At 35.6% G+C, this 21,746-nt stretch overlaps 1 protein-coding gene across 3 annotated transcripts; it reads left to right on the top strand.

Moving 5' to 3' along the window:
• The first annotated feature begins 2,107 nt into the window (after nucleotides 1–2,107).
• On the top strand, nucleotides 2,108–20,834 carry LOC149841963 (uncharacterized). 3 transcript variants are annotated; one of them, XM_090001228.1, is made up of 6 exons: nucleotides 2,108–2,226; nucleotides 2,361–2,387; nucleotides 2,517–2,579; nucleotides 20,246–20,324; nucleotides 20,419–20,464; nucleotides 20,555–20,834. In XM_090001228.1, the coding sequence occupies exons 1-6, from the start codon at nucleotides 2,185–2,187 to the stop codon at nucleotides 20,562–20,564; spliced, it is 267 nt and encodes an 88-aa protein (XP_089857354.1). In that variant the 5' UTR covers nucleotides 2,108–2,184; the 3' UTR covers nucleotides 20,565–20,834. The 3 variants fall into 3 exon arrangements, with proteins under 3 accessions (XP_089857354.1, XP_089857355.1, XP_089857356.1); XM_090001229.1 differs by lacking the exon at nucleotides 20,555–20,834 and having other exon boundaries at nucleotides 20,419–20,468; XM_090001230.1 differs by lacking the exon at nucleotides 2,361–2,387 and having other exon boundaries at nucleotides 2,120–2,226.
• The last annotated feature ends 912 nt before the right edge of the window (nucleotides 20,835–21,746 follow it).

Below are 21,746 nucleotides of genomic sequence, written 5' to 3'. Positions count from 1 at the left end.
GCACCGTTGGCACCCTACAATATCTTGACTTCACTCGGCTTGATCTCGCTTTTGTTGTTAGTAAAGTATGCCAATATATGCATCAACCTTCTCTTTCACATTGGGAAGCAGTTAAATGAATCCTTCGTTATGTAAAAGGCAACATTCATTTTTGTCTTCGGTTCTGTCCTTCCTCCACTCTTGATCTTCATGCCTTCAGTGATGTCGATTGAGCAAGCTGCCCGGATGATAGAAAGTCCACTGGTGCCTTTGTCACCATGCTTGGTTCAAATGTCGTCTCTTGGATGTCTCGTAAACAGAAAACAGTGGCTCGGTCTAGTACCGAGGTAGAATACAAAGCCTTTGTCGCCGTTGTCGTAGAGCTACTTTGGCTCAAGTCTTTACTTGAGGAACTCGACTTTCCTGTGTCCGCTCCACCTCGTCTATGGTGTGATAACCTTGGTGCACTTTATCTGGCTACTAATCCTATCTTTCATGCTCACACAAAGCATGTTAAGGTTGATTTCCATTTTGTTCATGATCATGTTCAAAAAGGTCATCTTCAATTGCAGTTTCTCAGCTCCAACGATCAGCTCGCTGATGGTCTGACCAAGCCCTTGCCTACCAACAACTTTGTTGCTCTCTGAGTCAAGCTCAACGTGTTTGAACCCCCGCTGAGCTTGAGGGGGCATGATAAGGATAAGCGTTTGCAGGAAACAGTTCTAACTATTTCCAATATTAAAGGAGAGATTTGCTCTATGTGTGGGCCATCAAACTCGTCATCCAACAATAGTCTCTTAACAGATAAAGTATGCCAACGATAGTCTTCAACTGTTACCTTAATTATATGTATCAATCGTTATCTATTATTCTGTAAACTTGTCACCTTAATACATAAATATAAATGTATATAAATGTGCTCGTCTCTCTTGATTGGATAGGAAAAGAGGGAAACAATAATTGTTTCAACACTATGTCTTCTTCTTCTTCTCACAAGGAGTACCAACTGGGTATAGATACAAGGAGTACTGGTGGTGTTTGGGCATGGGTACAAGGAGTACCAACAAAAGAGAGTGATGGTAGATAAGCTCCACCACCACCACCCTCATCCTCTCTCTAATTTTTTAAAGATTTACCCATTGTATTTTTCTTTGAAAATTTTTCTTTTGCAAAACTTCTCGTATAATTTTTTTTTCTTTTCCTATCAAAAACCTTTTTCGCTTTCAAACATGCCCTAACGTCACATTTAAAAGAGAGAAAAACTCTCATAGGAAAAGAAAGTTTGCCTATGAGAGTTTTTGATACGAGGATTTTTTCAAAAGAAAGTTTTTTGTTTGTTTGAGTGGGAAAATGTGAAAAAATGAGAGAAAGGAGGAGGGTGGTGGACCTGGTGGTGATGGTGAGATGGTGGGTGGTGAGAAGGGTGGTAGACAGTGTAAAAATAAATTTTTTCTTTGTAGAAAACATTCCTCCACCTCTTAATAGAGAAATGTTTTCTATCAAAAGTGTACTTTTCAGAAAAACCCTGTTAACAAAAAAGTTACTCTAGTTTGAAAGCGTCCAAAAATCCATTTGGATTTTTCATTTTGATTACATATTTTTTCTTCTAAACGTGCCCTAAGGGTTTTAGTGATAAATTAAAAGTGGGAGGGAATTTTGAAAGGGAGGCACCTAGGTAAAACAAATTATTTTTTATCATATTTAAAAAAGCGCAAATTTAACTGCAATTGAATACAAAATGCAGTCTATATATATATATACATACATCAAAATGTAGTTATCGATAAAAAAAAAGATTGTTGTCGACTCTATTTTTTTATAAAAGGGCTTTCACGTACGTGTCAGGTCGTACCCTGCACCTTTGTAACATAACCCTAAACATTTCATTTATATTTTTAAACGTTCAAGTACTAACCAGTAACCGCATAACCTTGGATCGAGATTCAATTCCACTACATCAAATTCAGTTAAAGTCCGGCCCGGATTCGAACTCCCTGCAAAGAATTCGAATTCTAGATCGGACCTATCACAACCTGGACCTCACTGACCCGTTTGGACATATCACGACACGACCCGGTTGCCCGCCCCGCGAACGAAAACAAAAACCCGGCTTAAGCCCTAGCTTCCCTCCCGCTTCCTCTCTAGGGTTTTTTTTTTCTTATTTTTTTGGGGTTTCGATCGAGAGAGAATCAGAGAGCAGCAGCGATGGCGACCACGAAGGTTCAGAGGATCATGACACAACCCATCGTACGTATCCAATGCACACTCTCTCCCAATATTTTTTTTAAATCGTCTATTTTTTTGTTCATAAACCCTATTCCCCCCCTTCAACGAGAAACGCTAACTCTGGATTCCTCCAAATCTCTTCGCCTTATTTGCAGAATCTCATCTTCAGATTTCTTCAGAGCGTAAGTTTCCGCGCTTTTATTCCGTTCGTTTTGGTTCCAAAAAATTTCTCTCGGCGTAGAAATGTCGTTTTTTCTTTCTTGTTTTTTTTTTAATGTATGTGATTGTTGTCTCGTTCCATTTGTTTTCAGAAAGCGAGGATCCAGATCTGGCTGTTTGAGCAAAAGGATCTGAGGATCGAAGGTCGAATTATCGTAAGTCGCTTTTGGAACTTGTATCTATGGTGGACTGGTGTTTATGCGCACGTGCTACTGCGAATGATTAACTGTTTTTTTCTTTGATTTCCTTTTTTTTTGGTTGAAACTTCAATATCACGATTAGTTTCCCTGTGCATCAAGAAGCTAGTGGTTTGCAGTCGGCTGTTGAATTTGATGTGTTTTCTTTTTCTTCATTACCTTATAATTGATGATTATATCCGTTCCGTTGGCCATCTGTGTTGAATTTGGAAGTTGCATCGGTTCATTGTGTTTAGAACACAAATGAATATCAGAAACAAGGGAAGAAAAGCAAGTTTCATCTTGGTGTTCCAACACAACTTATTTTAGTACCTATCTATAGAAACCATGGGACATCCAAATATGTCATTTTCTTGTTTTTAAAAAGCTAAGAAACAAATCAAATATGACTTTCACTAATCACTAGAAATGCTGACCGGGCACCAAGATAATGGCTGATATTTGGTTTGGATCTAGGTAGAACCAAATCCACTTATTTGTATGCAACAGAGTGAAAAGAAAAAAGAACAGAAAGAGGAAGAGTATGCACATAACATAAGGCGAAGAAAAGAAAAAAAGGGTCAGAGAAGAAGAAGAAGAAGAAGAAAAGAAAGAAAGAAGAATCAGCATCAACAAAGAAGAAGAAGCAGTAAAAAAAAAGGTCAAATGGGGGCTTTGATGCCCATTTGGCGACTTATGTGTGAGGTGTGCATCTCAAGCACGAGGCATGCCTGAGGGGCAAAAGTGTGCCTCAAGGCTTATGACACACACCTCACCCTATTATTTCGCTTTATGTATGCACCTCGAGGTAAAGAAGCCTGCACCTCACATCTAGGCAGTCTTTTTGCGCCTTGAGGCATGCTTTTAGTTTTAACAACATTGATTTTGATATTAACACTAAGAAGGTTTCCAAAATAAAGTTTATTTTTGTTATTTATGTTCATGTATTTATATATTCTGTATGTTGTTATCGTTTTGATATTTCCCAAGAAAAAACCATAAATTTTAATATGTTGCGAGTTTCTACCTCGTTGAGAATTTCCCAGAAAATCAGATGTGACATTGCTTGGAAACAATGCCCTGCTCTTTGAAAGAAAAACCATTGTTGTCAGTATCATTGTGAATTGGCCTGAATCAGTCAATCAATATTGGCCAAAAACCAACTCAGAAATCGGCATCAGGCTTATTTTTTTAATGCTTTGAAAAAGAGTTAAAATTACTTTTAATATCTTTAGTAGTATTTTAATATTTTATTGACACATCATCTGCTGGTAAAAAAATTGGCTGATTTAGCTAGTCTTGGTTTAAAGTCTGAATTGGTCAATTATCTGAATCGTTTTGGAAATCAATTCAGCCTCGTTACTGATCCTGCCAACACTGAGGAAAACTCACGAGTAGTGTTGTTAAAAACTTACTTCAAGGCGCAAAAAGCACCCTTCCAAGTGAGGCACACACAATTTTGCCTTGAGCCGCACCTATAAACCACAAAGGTGTATGAGGTGTGCGCCTCATGTGCCTCGAGGCACGCCTCATACCCATGTGGTCAAATGGCGTCAAAGCCTCCATTTGATCATTTTTAATTCACTAGAAAAAAGGAGAGGGGCTTCTCATAAATTAGGGGCACCCTCCCTCTTTTCCCCTTTCTCCTCGTCCTTCTCCCTTCCACTTGAGGCAACGAGTACAGCGAGATTTTTGTCCATCGAGAAACCCATGAGTACTCTCTCTCTCTCCTTTTTCTTTTCTTTCAGTTTTTTCCTTCCATTTTTCTCTTATTTTCCCTTCATTTATTTTCTTTGTTTCTTTTTTCCGTTCTTCCTCTTTTTCTTTTTTGTGGCTGTGTGTGCTATGAATGTTATGCATATACTTTGTGATGAGTGCATATGGTGTGTGTGCACTCTGTTTGTGCGCATTGTGTACATGTTTGTATGAGAGAGAGAGAGAGAGAGAGAGAGAGAGAGAGAGAGAGAGAGAGAGAGAGAGAGAGAGAGAGAGAGAGAGAGATGTTGCATATATATGTAGGTGAATGCGTAGTATATGTTCCTGTGAGTGGTGTTTTGTGTGTATAGTGTAATTGTCCATAATTCTGTTTTTTACTGCATGCTCTTGTGTACAAAATTATGTAACTGTGTATTTATATGTATGATATATGATATATTGCCTATATGTACTGTGTAGAATGTTGATTCTTGTTGGTTATTGTTATTTTCTCATAGGTTTTCAATTTTTACGTATATATTACATCTATCTTAGTTTTTTATATATAAATAACACATTGCTTATTTTTCTTTTTTATTTCTACCAAAACTTTTAATAAATTTGTGAAGCTTAAACTTTATGCTTCAAGGCTTATGCCTTGCTTGTTAAGGCAGTCTTGTGCTTCACTATGCCTCAACACTATTCACAACATTGTTCTCAAGGTTTCAAAGGACTTACCATTATTCACCAATCAGTTCCACTGGCACAAGGAGCGGCTCCCAATGACATGACCTATGTGGCAAGGACATGAATGCGACTAGGGATGCAACACAAATTTTTGTGTGTCTTTCAATTAGGACTTGGTGATATGTGCATATGCAAAAAAGCTAAAGTATATTATCAATCAATATGTTTACGAAGTATAAGTAGATATTTTGTATATAGATAAGGCATTTCAAATTTGGAGAAATAGAGTAGGAATGGGGAGACAAAAAGGAGGGGAGAGTAGGGCTCAATTTGGAGAAATTATAAAGGGGAAAGAGGGCCTCATGGCAAAAAGAAAAGTGGACTGAAATGTGAGAGAGAGGTATTGTTATGTTATATTCTTGTATCATGTAATTATTTTGAAATAAATAAAATGATTACATTTATAATAGCTATAAATATATTTAATATTGATGAAAGACACATTTAAAGTTGATGCAAATATAATCACATTTGATGCTATCTCTTTCTCTCTTTAACACAATCGATCCCAAAGTTGCCACTTGAGGAAGCGGTAGCGGGAAGTGATTCAGGAAGTGAAAGCGGGAAGCGCAAAATGAGTTAGAAGCGAACTGAGAGTCATCTCGGAAAGCGAGAAGAGAAGGAAACCGGAAGAGACCTAAGAATCAAACCGAAAGCGAACTGACATTCAAAGGGGAAACAAAGAGCAAAGCAACCTAGGATTCGAGTAGGAAGCAAACAAGAATAAAAGAAGAAGAAAATGTAGTTATATTTTTCTAAATTTACCAAAATATAAGATTTATGTTATCATTGACAAAATAAGATTTTAGAAGCAAAGCACTTCTAAAATTTTTGGAAGCGGGAAGTGCAAAACGAATTAGAAGCGAATCGAGAGTCATCTTGGAAGCGAGAAGAGAAGCGAGCCAGAAGAGACCTAAGAATCAAACCGGAAGAATTGGCATTCGAAGGGGAAACAAAGAGCGAAGCGACCTGGATTCTAGTAGGAAGCAAATAGGAATCAAACAAGAAGCAGAATTGTAATTAATTTTTTCTTAATTTACCAAAATATAAGATTTATATTATCATTGAAAAAATAAAATATCAGTAGATAACATTAAAGCTGATCTATTAATCTGAAAAAAATCATATATGTAAGTGCAACCATTTAACAAATGCATCATGTTGCAAGCATTTAATAAACAATACATAATTTTTTTATAATTCATATTCCATAAATTGCACAATAATAATTTAAGAACCACTAAAATAATGGAAACATTATCACATTATTGGTAGTAAAAGTATGAGATATAAAAAACTAATAATTTTGATTAAGAAGCATAACTTTTTTAAGAAATGAATCAAATGACTTGTTATTTGTGGTTGTGAGAGACAAAGAGAGCGGGAGAGACAGTCAGAGATAAAGAGACCGAGAGAGAGTGAGAGACAGAGAGAGCAAGAGAGAGATCGAGAGAGAGAATCAAAGAGTAGATACAAAGCAAGCGAGAGAGAGACAAAGAGAGTTAGGACGAGAGAGAGGGAATACATGAGAAACACCCTTCGTTGGAGGTCGGTGGAGATCACCAGAGAGAGGAATGAAAACCACAAACCCTACTTGATTTAGGGTTTTGTTTTCACAAAAAAATTTTAATGACCATTTTTCCCTTTAAAAACACATTTTTTTGGTAAAAACAATTTATTAAGGGCTAAAACCGTTCAAGCCTCAAAATATCATGAAACACGATTCCCAATTTTGGGAATCATGTTTCCATTAAAAGGGAAGCTCGCTTTCCAATATTGGGGAAGCACACTTCCCATTTAAAAGGCATGCTTCCTTGAGTGTTTCTAAAGAGTCCCGTTTCACTATTTCGAAATGCGTCTCGGGGAAGCATGCTTCCCCAATGCCAATAGCGTTTCCGGTAACCCTGATCCATCCTACTAGTATCCTTCTCTCTCCTGCACCACACTATCCTATGGCCATCCATCTCCCTCTATCTCACATGGCCTATTAGGAATAATATATATGGGGACACAACACAAACATAAGTTAATGTATCTCTATGGCATAAATCTCTCTCTTCATTTGTTTAGAAGACTTTGACCAATATTTTAGTTTTGATGGATCAAAATTGCCATTTTGAATGGGTTCTTCTGAGTGGGCTTCAACATAGTCACTATCTTCAAGTAGGCAATTTTCCAACTAGAAAATTGCAGGAAGCTTCAGTTTTTCTTTCTATAGCCCCACTTTTTTACCAACATTCCACTTGATTTGAAGTTCCTTTAGGTTCTCGTGATGGGTTTCAGCATAAAGTCACCATTTAGAAAATTGCATGATATTTCAAAATTTCCTCCTATTTACCCTCTTTTTTCACCGGCATTCAACTCAATTTGAAGTTCCTCTGTACCATCAAACCATCTTAAGAACACTTGATTTGAGAAGCGCCATATTGATTGAGGTTGAGGTGACTCACTCACACGTAGGGGTGGCAATCAGGTCGTGTCAGGTTGGTGGGTTGGGTTAACGAGTTAGCGGGTCAGAATACCTCAACACAAACACGACCTGTTTATTAAACGGGTCGGATGTGGCAAACACGAATACAACCCATTTATTAAACGGGTAACCCCACACAACACGGTTAACCCGTTTAATAAATGGGTCAGGTCGACATGGCGACCCGTTTATTAAACGGGTCGACCCAATAACATAGACACAATAACCGACCCGAGTAACCCGAATAACCTGTCTAACCCGAATAACACACTTAGAAACACAAAAAAAACTACATATTATACTTTTTTTTCTACAAATCTCAATATAGAATTGTACTACCAACATTAACATAAAAATCAACATAAAACTTCAACATAAAGTCATAAACATAAAGACAACATCAACATAATTGTCTTACAAGTTACAACCATATCCACCAAGTTGTCTTACAATCATCAAGATAAACATAAATAATTAAACTTTTCTCAGAAATGACCCGCCCGCCTAACCCGTTTATTAGACGGGTCAAATGGGTTGGCAGGTTGGCATACCCCTAACACGAACACGACCCATTTAATAAACGGGTTAGGTGGGTCGACCCGTTTACGACACGAACCCGTTTAAGCCAAACCCTAACCCGGCTAAGAAGCGGGTTGGCGGGTCGGGTCAGATTTTGCCACCCCTACTCACACGTGTATTGCCTTCCATACCTTCCATGAACATCTGACATTGGTTGTGGAAGATGGAGACTCATCCATGAATTGAGAAGATGTGGTGCATGGTTGATTAGAAGTGCAAAGAAAAAAGGAGAGGAGATTGAAGAAAAGGATAAGAACTGTGAAGGCTAAAACTAACTTTTTAATAAATTGCAAGGGAAAAATGGACATCTGAAGAGAGAATATGAACTGTCAGCTTAAGAAACTGACCACAAGTATAGTTTTGGTGAAGAATAAAATAAATAATATATTTGAATGACTAAATTTCCTGAGTGTGAATTTGAATTATAAAAAATAATTGGTATGTTTTATTTTAACAATGTTTCAGTGGAACCAACATTGTAAAAGTAGTTGTCCACCAGTTTCTTATCTTTGATATATATTTTTATTAATTAGAATAAGAGGCTAATTGGTGGAAACTAGCTTCAATCACACATGCAAGAGGTTGACCATAACCTATGTCACATAGGTGCAGGTGCAGGTGCGGTGATGCAGCACTTTAAAAAAACTTGGGTGCAGGGGTGCGGGAGGGTATATATATAATTATATATATATTTCATGCTTTTTAAATTCCATTAAAGAGGCTTCACAGGACCACCTCTTTCATACACTCGCAAAGGCAATTTTGTTTGCATTCAAACAACCTTGAGAATACATGCAATATGCAATCTCAACCACCAAAATAAAGGCATTACCAAACCCTTTTGTTTGTAATATAGTCAAGTTGGGTTATAGCCCTATTTAGTATCCAACCCAAGACCCCTTCGGTTAGGATAGCGTAACTGTAATTAGTCAATCTATCATATTTGAACCCCTATTACCGAACTTAAGGTTACAAATGCGCCGGGCATTCCTGATGGCCCATCCTGTTCTGAGATAAGTTCAAGTAACTATACAAGGATGTAGCAGAATGGACCAAACCTAAGAGGCATTTTAGGCTTCTGTAGACTGGTTTTGAAAGAGCTTAGGTCACCTTGTATAGAACCCCAATCTAGGTTAACCTCAGCCTCCTGTCTGGAGTCCTTAACCATAATACCTACTTGGGTATCTTTGGCATTTCCTAGAGATTGGGTGTGTGACATGGAACCAACTAGATGTGATTAAGCAACAAAAGTTACAACATAACAAAATATGATTGGATTAGGAATACATGGCAACAACCAATAATGATCAGTAACAACAATATTCTCATGTGATGATCTTGCATATCTTGCAGTTTCCAAAATAGGTGGTTTGTCACTAAATTAACGGGCTTCTCATATGGAATATCAGTGGACATTGGTTGGACATAGCTTTAAGATATATCAAGTAAACAACATGCGTGAATATTGATATCACAAGAACAAATACACTATATTGGGCATAACCAACAAAGTTGCACTAAACAAGAGGCTAATCTCATCCACCCCCTTCCGGCATGCCTCAGGAAGAAGATGAAGAGGTTGGGGAGAGAGAGAGATACACAGAGGGGAGAGAGAGAGGCAGGGTGGGGGTTTAGCCGAGAAGAGTGAGAGAGATTGAGAGAGAGAGACATACCTGCAGTCGCCGCGCTGGAGTCGTCGGAGGAGATGGGCTGGGTTGGAGAGGACTCAAAGGAGAAGTGGGGGCGTCAACGTCGAGGGGGGGGGGGGTAAATTTTTTTGCCTTAATCCCCCGCCCAGCCCCCATTTCATCGTGATTTTTTTCTCGAGTCCAGATTTGGACTGTTATGACCCTCGATACGTGGATCGCACCCAGGGTTGGCTTGAGCGCACCAAGTGCCGCACCTGAGTCGCGTCGCGTCGCGTCGATGCGGGTGCGGCACCCTGCAGGCTGAATCCCTCTGACATAGACCATAACATACTGCCGAAGTTCACTTATAGGGCTCTTATGCTTCAACATTTAATTGTTATCTTTGTGATTCTTCAATGACATCTTGTTCGAATAACAAGGTCTTACATCTGTACAGCAAATGAGACACCTGTCCGAAGCTTTGGGGATATCTTATGATTATCCAAGAGGTGTGCTTGGAGACATTGACTCATTATTTTGTTTACTATTTCTCATATTCTCTCCAGCTTCTTTAAAGTGATAAGCAGTGTAGTTTGGCTTTTGGCACATATCACCCATTGCTGCTATCTGTTTCTGGCTTAGATTTTGAGAGCTTTAAAGTTATGTAGTTAAAGGTTCCCCTAGCCACCTAGGCCCATTAGATAGTGGCCCAATACCTAGCCATTGCCGGTGCAAGGTGAGTGCCTAGGTCGAGCTAACTAACTGAAATACTAAATTTTGCTAAAAAGTTTTATTCTTTTTTTAGTTATTTTATTCTACATTTTCAGTTTTTTATTATTTTATTATTTTATTATTTTTGTCTTATTTTATAAAGTAAAATGTTAATTTGGGTTTCTAGGTGTCACCTAAGCATTAAGGAGACTTGGCACTTAGGTGCACCGTGCTGCCTAGTGCTTTTGACCATAGTCACAGATATTGGTGATATTTTCAAAATATCGTGATATTATCACTGTAAATTCAGCAAACAATAATATAGGTAAAATACCTCGATATTCTGAAAATATCACCAAATTGATAATATCATAATAGTCTTGTGATATTATCACGATATTATCAATTAGTTTTACTGTTCTTATTTATTTTTTACATTTTAAATATGTTTTTCTTCTTTCTTTTACATTTTTTCTTATTTCTTTTATTGTTTATGTATTTTTTTGTCTAAACATGATATTTTCCTACTTATTTTTGTTATTATTTTTTATATTTTTTAAGGGCCGAGATTTTACCAAAATTTATCACCAAACCTATAATACCACGAGAAATAACCAATACCGATAATATTTGTGACTATGCTTTTGACTAGTAAGCTTCAAAGTTGAGTGAGTGAGTGAGTGTGCAGATCTGCAGATACACATATTATAGGCACAATTATCAGTAACATTTTATAGTACACCAACAAAATGATATTAAGGATAAAATATCATTGTATTTTAAAAAATATTGCCATTTTTAATCAACTTGGTAATTTTGCAGAAGATCACAATATTATAATGTTATTTAACTTATTTTCAAACTAAATTTACTTATTTGTTTCTACATTTTAAATATGACTTTTCTCTTGCTTTATTATTATAAAAAGAATTCTTAAATCTTTTTTTTTTGCATAAAACTATTCTTTTGTTTTTTGTTGTGTTAATTTAAGAGTTCAGATTTCTGAAGTTTCCTTGAGATTTATGAGAAGCCTACAATATCCTGGGAAATTGCCTTGCTGAGATATGGTTATGATTGATGATCTGGATATGTGCCTATGTGTACATGTACGTGCATATATATATATATATATATATATATATATATATATATAGAGAGAGAGAGAGAGAGAGAGAGAGAGAGAGAGAGAGAGAGAGAGAGGAAAACTATTTCTATACATGTATGTGTGTGCTCCCTCAATCTGATTTCATTTTAGATTAATCTTAATGTTCGTCCAACTTATGGAATGTTGTTGTTGGTGACACCTTCCTCCAAGTTCTCTCCCATATTAATATTGGAAAGTACTAGCTATGTCACATGGACACTTCACTTAGCATGCACATCCCATGTTGACACAACAGGACACATGGGACACTTGATTGGCAAAGTGAAACCAGTTTCACACAGTCAACATTGTATCATTAACTTTATATATTTCCTTTGACAATCTTATTTGCTTATTTTGTTATTAATTACATTACATTTCAATTTCAACGCAGTTTCATTATCCGATGTTCCTAATTATAGTGATTTAGCATTGTTGGTTTCTATACACCCACATACATCTCTTTGTGTTGTGTCCTAATTTTTGAGAATCATCATATTGTACCAACCTTATCTACATTGTATCCTATTCTGCAACTGTATCCATGCATGGGCAGAGCCAGGAATCTAAATTAGGGTGGACACAAACGCACAGTAAAAAGGAAAAAATAATTACTAATAAGCTATACTAGTATGTATTATTGACATATTATGCCAAATGGTGAATAACAAGTATTTAACAAATGAAAGAAAACTTGATAAAGCGAAAACAATGGAGTTTGTAAGCACACTAATAAAGTTAATGATGAACCTGGTTGATCTAGTCTCGTAGAACTTTTTGATAAATAAAGTCATAAGTATACATATCAATCCAATGTCTACGTTGCATAAATATTTAAATGATTTAAAGTTTTAAACTACCTCCACAAAAGTATAGCCATATGAAAGACCAAAACAAATCATGCTAATTGAAACCATAGTAAAACATATCGATATCAGCTATATCTTGACAAGGCTATTTCTCGTGATATTATCGGTTTGGTGATAAATCTTGGGAAAATATCATGAAAATCTCGGGACCTAAAAAATAACAAAAATAAGTAAGAAATTTTCATGTTTAAACAAAAAAGTACATTAATAATAGAAGAAATAAGTAAAATATGTAAAATCAAGAAGGAAAACATATTTAAAATGCAAAAAATAAATAAAAAGTAGAACTAATTGATAATATTGCAATAATATCGTGATAATATCACAATATATAAATTTTTGATATTTTGAAAATATTGCAATATTTTACCATTAATATCAATTTTCCATCATATCGTGATATTTTCAATATATCGTCGATATCGGTGACTATATTTGAAACATGGAATCATGATTATTGCTAATTGAAGAACTCAAAGAAAACCCTAAAATCCTAATAGAAACCAATCAGAAAATCATGCTTATTGCTAATTGAAATGCTAATTAAAAAAGGGAAAAAACATAGAAGGCGATTAACCCTAATTAGACATTCATGTCATTTGAGACTATGCCAATCAAAACCCTAAATCCTTACAAAACTTATCTCATCTATGCTAATAGATAAAAAAACAGACCCCTAATGTTCTAACCAAAATCAAGCACTCATTATTCGTAGATTCATAGATTCATGCTTAATGCTATTTATGCTAATCAATAAGAAAACCCGTAATATTTTAACCAGGATCAAATCACTCAATATTCATATATTCATGGCTGCTGGTAATTAGAAAAATCCTAAAACCGTAACTAAACATGTATGTCATTCTAAGAGAACTGAAGCAAACCCTAATTTTAACAAACATCATTTATTGATATGCTAATTAAAAAAAATATGAAATCCTTAATTAAATATTTATGTCATTTGAAAAACTAAAATAAAAAACTTAAATCCTAAAAAAATCAAAGATTTAGGGGTTTGATATCCAAAATCAAGCACCCATTAATGGAATTATGCTCATTGATAATTGAAAAAAAACAGCACAAAAAAATCTTAAAACGCTAATTAAGCATTCATGTCATTTGAAAAAAATCAAATCAATACCCTAAATATTAAAGAAAATCATAGTTTTATGCTAATTCGGCGAAGGCCTAATGATGCTCCAGTTAGAAGGATGGAGAAATGGGAAAATATATTAGTTAAAAGAGGTCGGGGTAGGCCTAGGAAGACATGGATGGTGATGATAGGAAAGGATATGAATGCTTTGAACCTCACTGAGGACATGGCATTGGATAGAAATGATTGGAGGAGAAGGATTCATGTGGAAGACCCAGAATGATTTTCTTTTTTGGTTCATATCGCCAACCCCAATTGTTTTGGGATGAAGGTGTAGTAGTTGTTGTTTGTTGTTGTATAGTTTTATGCTAATTGAAAAAAAACTAATATTTAACCAAAATAAAACATTCACTATTCATACTTCAAGCTAATTGAACCCCAAATCCCTAATTTAATTCATGCTATTTCAAAGAAAAATTAAATCAAATACCTATGTTATGCTAATTGAAAAAAAAAACTAAAATCAAATGCTATGAAGCATTCACTCATGATTCATGGAATATTGAAAAAAAAATTGTAAAGAAGATGTGAAGACCCAGCCACCAGGGCATGCACTGGTGAGCCTACCTGATGCTGGCTGGCTGGATGCAGTTCGACGAGCAGAGTTTCAAGGCAGAGAGAGAGACTGTCACCAAAGTCCATAGGATAAATTGGATGGAGGTTGATAACATAACTTGGAGTTGATGATCTATTCATGTGTAATAGATGTAATGAAACAAGCACAAATACAATGAAGAACGTAATAAGGTTCAACAAGAATACAAAAGAAGTGCACAAGCACTAATCCACCAGGGGATAATACAATCACAAAATGAAAATAAATTCAATAGCACAACACTTGCACATAAAAGCCACAAAGGGCCAGCACAACAAGTAAAAAATATAGAATTAGATTAATAAATGCTTTAAAAGCATTGAGAGATACAAGGGGGAGAACCCCTATTTATAATACAAGATTGAGGAAGTGGGGGCTGCCCAACTAGTTGTGCTGCTGCCCCAACAACTATAAAGCAAAAACAATAAAACAAAGAAAAAAAAAAAGAATAATCAGCCTCTACTAGTCTGACGCCTATTACATACGTGAAATAACTGAAATACCTGTGATGGGTATGCCAATTTATATAAACAGAATATATATATATATATATATATATATATATATATATATATATATATATATATACACACACACACACACACACAATTTAACACTTCCCCTCAAACTTACAGCCTAATCATTGAAAGTTTGCTAAGAAGAGACACAAACCTTTCATGAAGTCTTGAAGTTCTATTAGATTTCCTAATACTAGATTTTTCTAGACTTTGGTTTTGAGAATACTTACCAAGTGCACATGGAGGGTGTTTTATAGTTCTTCTAGAATAAATTTGAGTGTCATGATTCTGGGTTGTCCTCCATGGGAACACCAGAATCATCAATGTGCATATCATCAAGATCTTCATCAACATGTATAATTTCATCATAAGCCTTTTTAGGCAATAAATCAAATAAAAAGGAAATCAAAACCATTTTTTCGTTTCAAAAAAATTTACATTTCTTGATACACATAATTTGTCATTTTTCTTATCATAGCATCTATATCTTTTTTGGTTATTGGCATAACCAAGAAACATACATTCAATGCCTTTGGTGGATAATTTTTCTCTTTTTTCAATAAGTACAAAGCATTTACATAAAAAATTTCTTAGTCTACTCAAATCTTGAGAAGATTGATAAAGTTTTTCAATTGGGATATGTTTTGTAAAGATGATGAAGGCATACAATTAATAAGGTATACTACCGCATTTAGGACACCTTCCGCCCAAAGCCTTTTTGGAACAATTTTTGAGATAAACAAAGTTCTCATAGTTTCAATGATATGTCAATTTCTTCTCTCAGCTAAACCATTTTGTTGAGGGGTATTTGGACAAGATTTTTGATGTGAAATCCCTTTTTCTTTCAAATAAATTTTGAAATCATAGACAAGTATTTTCTCTCAGAGTCCTATCGAAAAATGACTATATTTGTTTGAAATTGGTTTTGCACAATATTGTGAAATTTTTGAAAACATGAGAAATCATTAGATTTTTGTTTAAGGAAATAGATCCAAGTATACCTAGTATAATACATAGTCACAGATATGGCGATATATTGAAAATATCACAGTATGATGGAAAAACGCTATTAAAGGGAAAGTATCACAATATTTTCAAAATATCAGAAATTTATATATCGTGATATTATCGCAATATTATCGCAATATTATCAATTAGTTTTACTTTTTATTTATTTTTTACATTGTAAATATGTTTTTCTTCTTTCTTTATATATTTTACTTATTTCTTTTATTATTTATGTACTTTTTGTCTAAACATGAAAATTTCTTACTTATTTTTGTTAATTTTTAATTCTCGAGATTTTCTCGAGATTTATCACCAAACCGATAATATTGCGAGAAATAGCCTCATCAAGATATAACCGATATGAATATTCATGACTATGGTATAATCATCAATGAATATAACATGATAAGCAAGTCCTCCCTTTGACACGATCGGATCCGGTTCCCATACATCCTAATGCACAAGTTCAAAAGGTTTTGTAGAAATAAAAGTTCTAGAGCCAAACAAAGTTTTCCTCATTTTTGAAGAATACATATGAACTCTTTATTACAAGAGTTTTTCAAAAATGAAAAAAAAATAACTTAGATACATTGGGTGACCTAATCTTTGATGCCACACAAAAATATCTTTTTTCTTAACAAAAATACAAAATGATTCTTTAGGAAGCTGAAAAAAATCCATGTAATAGAGATTTCACCTCTTATTGTTTTTCCCAATCAACTTCCCTAACTGGCAATCCTGCACCAAACATTTTTTTGACGAGAAGGAGACCTCATACCCATAATCTGAAATTTGAGAAACGGATAATAAATTTAATTTGAGTTTTGGAACAACTCTTAACTTTAGGTACTTAAAAATTATTTGAAATGGTTAAAAAAGTTCTAATACTTTTAATTTCTAAATTAGTTCCATCGGCCGTAGAAACACAAGAATTATGAAAAGATTTGTGCATTCAGATAAGAGGGATTCTAAAAGATTCATGTGAAAAGGAGGCACCAAAGTCAAGAATCCAAGCAAACGTACCCGGAGGAGAGGAAGTAGATACTGCTGCATTGAAAGTAAATGTTGAGGAAATCTTAGGGAATCGTTGTAGTGCTTCGGTTAGATGGTGAATAGAATCCTTAAGATCTCCTCTTTTCATGATAGCTTCATCCCTCTTTTTGAGTGTTTCTTCAACGGTTGTTACCTTCTTATTGAGCTTGGGACACACCGGTTTGATATGTCCTGACTTTTTGGCAAAAGTGGCAAATAACTCTCTTCCCTCATCCTTTATAGTTTCTTACTCTGTTGTTATACGTTCCTCCTTCATTGTTATTTTTCAAAAAAGGAGTTTTGTATGCTTTAACATGGTTGCCGGGTCTTGACACGGCTAAAACCTCTTCGCTCCCGTTAGTCATGTCAAGTCGGGTCTCGGCTTGGTACACCTCTCCAAGATCATCATCAAGAAAGGTGGTAGTGGTCCTATGTAAAATATTGGACCTAACTTGCTCAAATCCGGGTCTTAACCCGAATAGGAACATAAACAATTGTTTCTCCGCAAGTTGCTTTTGCCTTATTTCAATCCTGGGGCCTTCCCACTTTGGCTCAAACAAAGCTAATTCATCCCAAAGATGTGAGAGAGAACCATAGTAATCTCTTACACTCTTGTCCCTTTTATTAATCACTCGAATTTTCTCTTGAAGAAAATATTTTCGTGCCAAATCTTTTGTATTCTTGAGATAAATCTAAGCATCACGTGCTTTTTTGAATTTTAGTATACTTGCCTCAATTTTGAGATCCATACTATTAAGAAACCAAGAGAGAATTTGGGCATTCTCAGCTTCCCAATCTTGCACTTTGATGTGGTATTCTTTTAGTGCATTCTCCCTTCCTTCGTCATTAAGAACTTTAACTTGGTCACCATCTTTTTTGGTGAGTATGAGTTGTGGTTCATACGTAGTACCACTCACATACCCCCATAGCTTTTTACCTTTAATATGATGCTCCATTGCAGCGTACCATATCAAATAGTTGAAGTCGTTTAGCCTGAATGCCACCACCATCATGAATTCTTTTGCCCATGTTGATCTTTGGAGTGGAGAATCTTTGCCAAGCAACCACGATCTTTAGAGAAGCTTTTACACAATCCCAAGAGTCTTAAGGCTCTGATACCATGTAATGAAACAAGCGGAAATACAATGAAAAACCTAATAAGTTTCAACAAGAATACAAAAGAAGTGCACAAGTATTAATCCATCAAGGTATACAACAAAATGAGAATAAACTCAATAGCACAACTGATGCACATAAAAGCCACAAATGGCCAACACAACAAGTAAAAAATCCAGAATTAGATTAACAAATGCTTAAAAAGCATTGAGAGATACAAGGGAGAAAACCCATATTTATAATACAAGATTGAGGAAGTGGGGGCTTCCCAACTAGTTGTTGGGCTAGCCCCCAACGGTAAGGGTGTCAATGGGTCAGGATTAACTGGACTTGACCCAAACCAAACTCTATAGGGTCCAGGTATGGTGATAAATAAGAAGACCCGATTAAGACCAAGGTTCGATTAATACATGGACTCGGGTATAGTTTGTGAAATTTTATATCAAACCAGGGCCCGACCCGAGTTCCTATTAAGACTTGCAATTTTTGAATGTAAAAATGATAAAAAGTATTGTTTTAGCGGGTATGGCCCGGGTCTGGTTCATGTAGTTCTTATCGGGCCTGGGTATGGTTTCTCTTATGGTGGGTCCTATTAGATCCGGGTCCAGACCTGATACCATACCCGAAAATCAGGGACAACTCTGGTTCGACCTGGGTCCGAACCAAACCCGACCCGTTGACATCCCTACCCATGGTCATATTTATGACCATTGGGGGCAGCCCAATGACTAGTTGGGCTGCTGCCTCAACAACTATAAAGCAAATACAATAGAAAGGAAATAAAAATAAAAATAAAAATAAAAAGAATAGACACCTGTTACATACGTGAAATACCGGGAGTACCCCTGATGAGTATTTCTGTTTACATAAACAAATATATATATATATATATATATATATATATATATATATATATAATTTAACAATATAAAGGTCGCCTAGGTGGACTATATTGATTCTAAACTTGTGATATTCATTCATGATGAATTAATGTGTATATAAGGGTGCTTTGAGGCTCTGTTTGGGAACCTGAGCTGAAAGCAGCAGATGGGGATTCACCAAATCTCTGCTTGCTCCGCTGTTTGGTGTCAACAATTTAGGATGACAAGAGGAGATTAGAGGGACGTTGGTGTTAAAATTCGCAGAGTTCGACTATATCCATGTGAGGATGTTGTCGAATATGTAGATGCCGAATCTGCTCCCGTCGCCCCTCTTGTCTCCCAAACAGAGCCTGAATGGGGGAAGAAATAATCTCCAGGATTATTTCTGCAGCGTTTTTGGCAGGGCCCACATCTGATGGAAATAGATTATTTCCTCTGCATTGTATATTTACCCTCAAGAAAATAGGATAATGCCCACATCTGATGCAAATAGTTTATTTCCTCCGCCTTGTATATTTACCCTCAAGAAAATGGGATAAATAGGCTTTGGCTATTTTTTGGTGCATTTAAATGCACTCTTGAGAGAGAAATAGTTATCAAAGCATCAATGTAAGATGTTCCTCAAAAAAAAATATGGATCTCCCTTCTGTTTTCTTTACTTCTCATATTTCAGAGAGAGAGAGAGAGAGAGAGAGAGAGAGAGAGAGAGAGAGAGAGAGCTGAAAAGAAAGCCTCCATCTAAAAAGGTTGCTGAGGAAAGCAACAAATGTTGCATAGTTACCCCCAAAACACAGTTTCTTGGAATAAGAAACACGTTGCATGCCTTGTCTCCAAGACTCAGCTTTTGCATGTGTGTGCATTAAAAATCTGATTGGACTCATGTTTGTTTTAGGTTTGGATTGCCTTCTCTTTTTCAGTGAAATAACTAGTATTTGTTTGATATACATTTCAAGTAATGTGCTTCTTAAAGTTGCAAAGCACATGCCGTTCATATTATTTATGAATGTTGTGCATTTGTGTTAATAAGCTAGCCAAGAACTGTGATGCATTAGTCAATATTGGTGTTTTTTTTCATATCCACTCAAACGGTGCATATTCTGATGAGTTGACCTCTTTTATCTCTTAGATTTCAAAGTTGGTGGACTGTTCCATTATTTAATTATTTTTGCTGCAAAAACGTATTTGATTGTGAACTCATATAATATGCACTTATTCAGATGATTGCATTCTTAAACATATTTGTGGGCAATCATATTTCACTATTTCTACCATGATAAACTCGAATTGTATGTTTTTTTGTTATTTGACATGAACTTCAAACTTTCAAGTTTCTTATACATGACTACTGTTATGGCTTGAAGGTGCACTTGTTGGCCTCATAGGGGGACAATCTTTCATCTCGTTCAGTTTTCAATCTCTATGATCAACTGACACTTGCAGTGAAAACTTGCATTGATTTATTTTTAATCCTGGAAATTAATGTGTTACATGTTTCACAGGGTTTTGACGAGTACATGAATTTGGTGCTGGATGATGCTGAAGAAGTCAACGTTAAGAAGCACACAAGGAAGTCTTTAGGTGGGATAATTGTCACGTCTTGTTTTTCATGGTTTTTATCATTCAATTGTTTTAGCTTATTCATTTATTATTAATTTTGTCTGTTTACCTGCAGGGAAAATACTTTTGAAAGGAGACAACATTACTTTGATGATGAATACGTAAGTGTTCTGCCTTTCGAACTTATGTGCTAGCCTAAATAACTTTCTGTATTAATTTTATCCATACCCTTTTTTGCTTTTTCTTTCCAGGGGAAAATGATGGAGGCTGTCCAAAAACTTTGAGGAAAACCAGCCGAAGTGTAGTATTCCTAAAAAACATGATGTGATGTCTACATGTATTGTTGGACATGCTTTTTTCTTTTCTTTGTTTTTTTAGATTGTACATTTCTGTTACTGCTTTTTTGGCTTTAGGACCACATATGCATAGCAACCTTTACAGTCTTTCCCCATGGCGGCTATGGTCTGTTTTCTTCTTTTGTATGAATACGGACAATTTAGTTTAGTATGCATGCATAGTTATCGTGTCTTACATGACTTTGCGGTCTTCCTTTTGTCCACATTTGTCCCTATGTGCCTTGGTCCCTCTTTGGTTGTATTTATCTGTTTATAGATAAAAATAAATAATGTCTATAAATGTTTATAAACAATAAACCCAAACAAGTTACTGTTTGAGTGGCAAACCATTTAAAATAATTTTAAATATAAACTGTTATACATTGCCGGTCCCAAGCCTGGATAAAGGAGGGTTGCGGTAGGCCAGTGACAGCCAACATAAAAACTTAGTCACACCCTATGAATATGAACCAATATGAGAATTTCGTTGGGGGCGTTCCCTACTGAGCGACGCGCTGTACTCTATACGCCCGAAGGCAGTGATAAATGGGCAAGGGTTGCTAGGTCGTCGCCCAGAAGCGATGCGTCACACTGGCGCCCCCGGGTGTGGTGTCAAGTAAGCAAGGCTTCCCTCAAATGATAGTTCAAGACCATAAAATTAGGTTAGCGACTTGGAACATAGGGTCTTTAAATGGTAAGTTGTTTTTGTTAGTAGATGTTATGTGTAGGAGAAAGATGAATATTTTATGTCTACAAGAGACCACATGGGTAGGTGAGAAAGCAAAAGTGATAGAACCTTGAGGATATAAAATTTGATATACAGGAATACATAGGAATAGAAACTGAGTAGGGATTGTTATTAGTCGTGGGTTTATAGATAATGTAGTTGAGGTTCGTAGGAAGGGTGATAGGATTTTACTTATTAAATTAGTATTAGGTACGGATATTATTAATATTATTAGTGTTTATGCGCCTCAAGTAGGTTTAGATGATTCCATTAAGCGTCAATTTTGAGAAGATTTAGATGGAGTAGTACAAGAGATATCTTATGAAGAAAAGTTTTTCATCTGTGGTGACCTTAATGGACATGTATGCATTAGTAGAGATG

This window comes from Nuphar pumila, chromosome 3 (assembly GCF_984573655.1).
Source record: "Nuphar pumila chromosome 3, dmNupPumi1.hap1.1, whole genome shotgun sequence".
Classification (NCBI taxonomy): Eukaryota; Viridiplantae; Streptophyta; class Magnoliopsida; order Nymphaeales; family Nymphaeaceae; genus Nuphar; species Nuphar pumila.
The sequence above is the reverse complement of the archived record's forward strand: the minus strand, read 5'-3'. Positions and strand labels throughout refer to the sequence as shown.

Coding starts and splice junctions, on each gene's coding strand:
- LOC149841963 (XM_090001228.1), top strand. CDS start 2,185: ATGGCGACCACGAAGGTTCAGAGGATCATGACACAACCCATC. Junction 2,388..2,516: donor TCTTCAGATTTCTTCAGAGC/GTAAGTTTCCGC, acceptor ATTTGTTTTCAG/AAAGCGAGGATCCAGATCTG. Junction 2,580..20,245: donor GGATCGAAGGTCGAATTATC/GTAAGTCGCTTT, acceptor CATGTTTCACAG/GGTTTTGACGAGTACATGAA.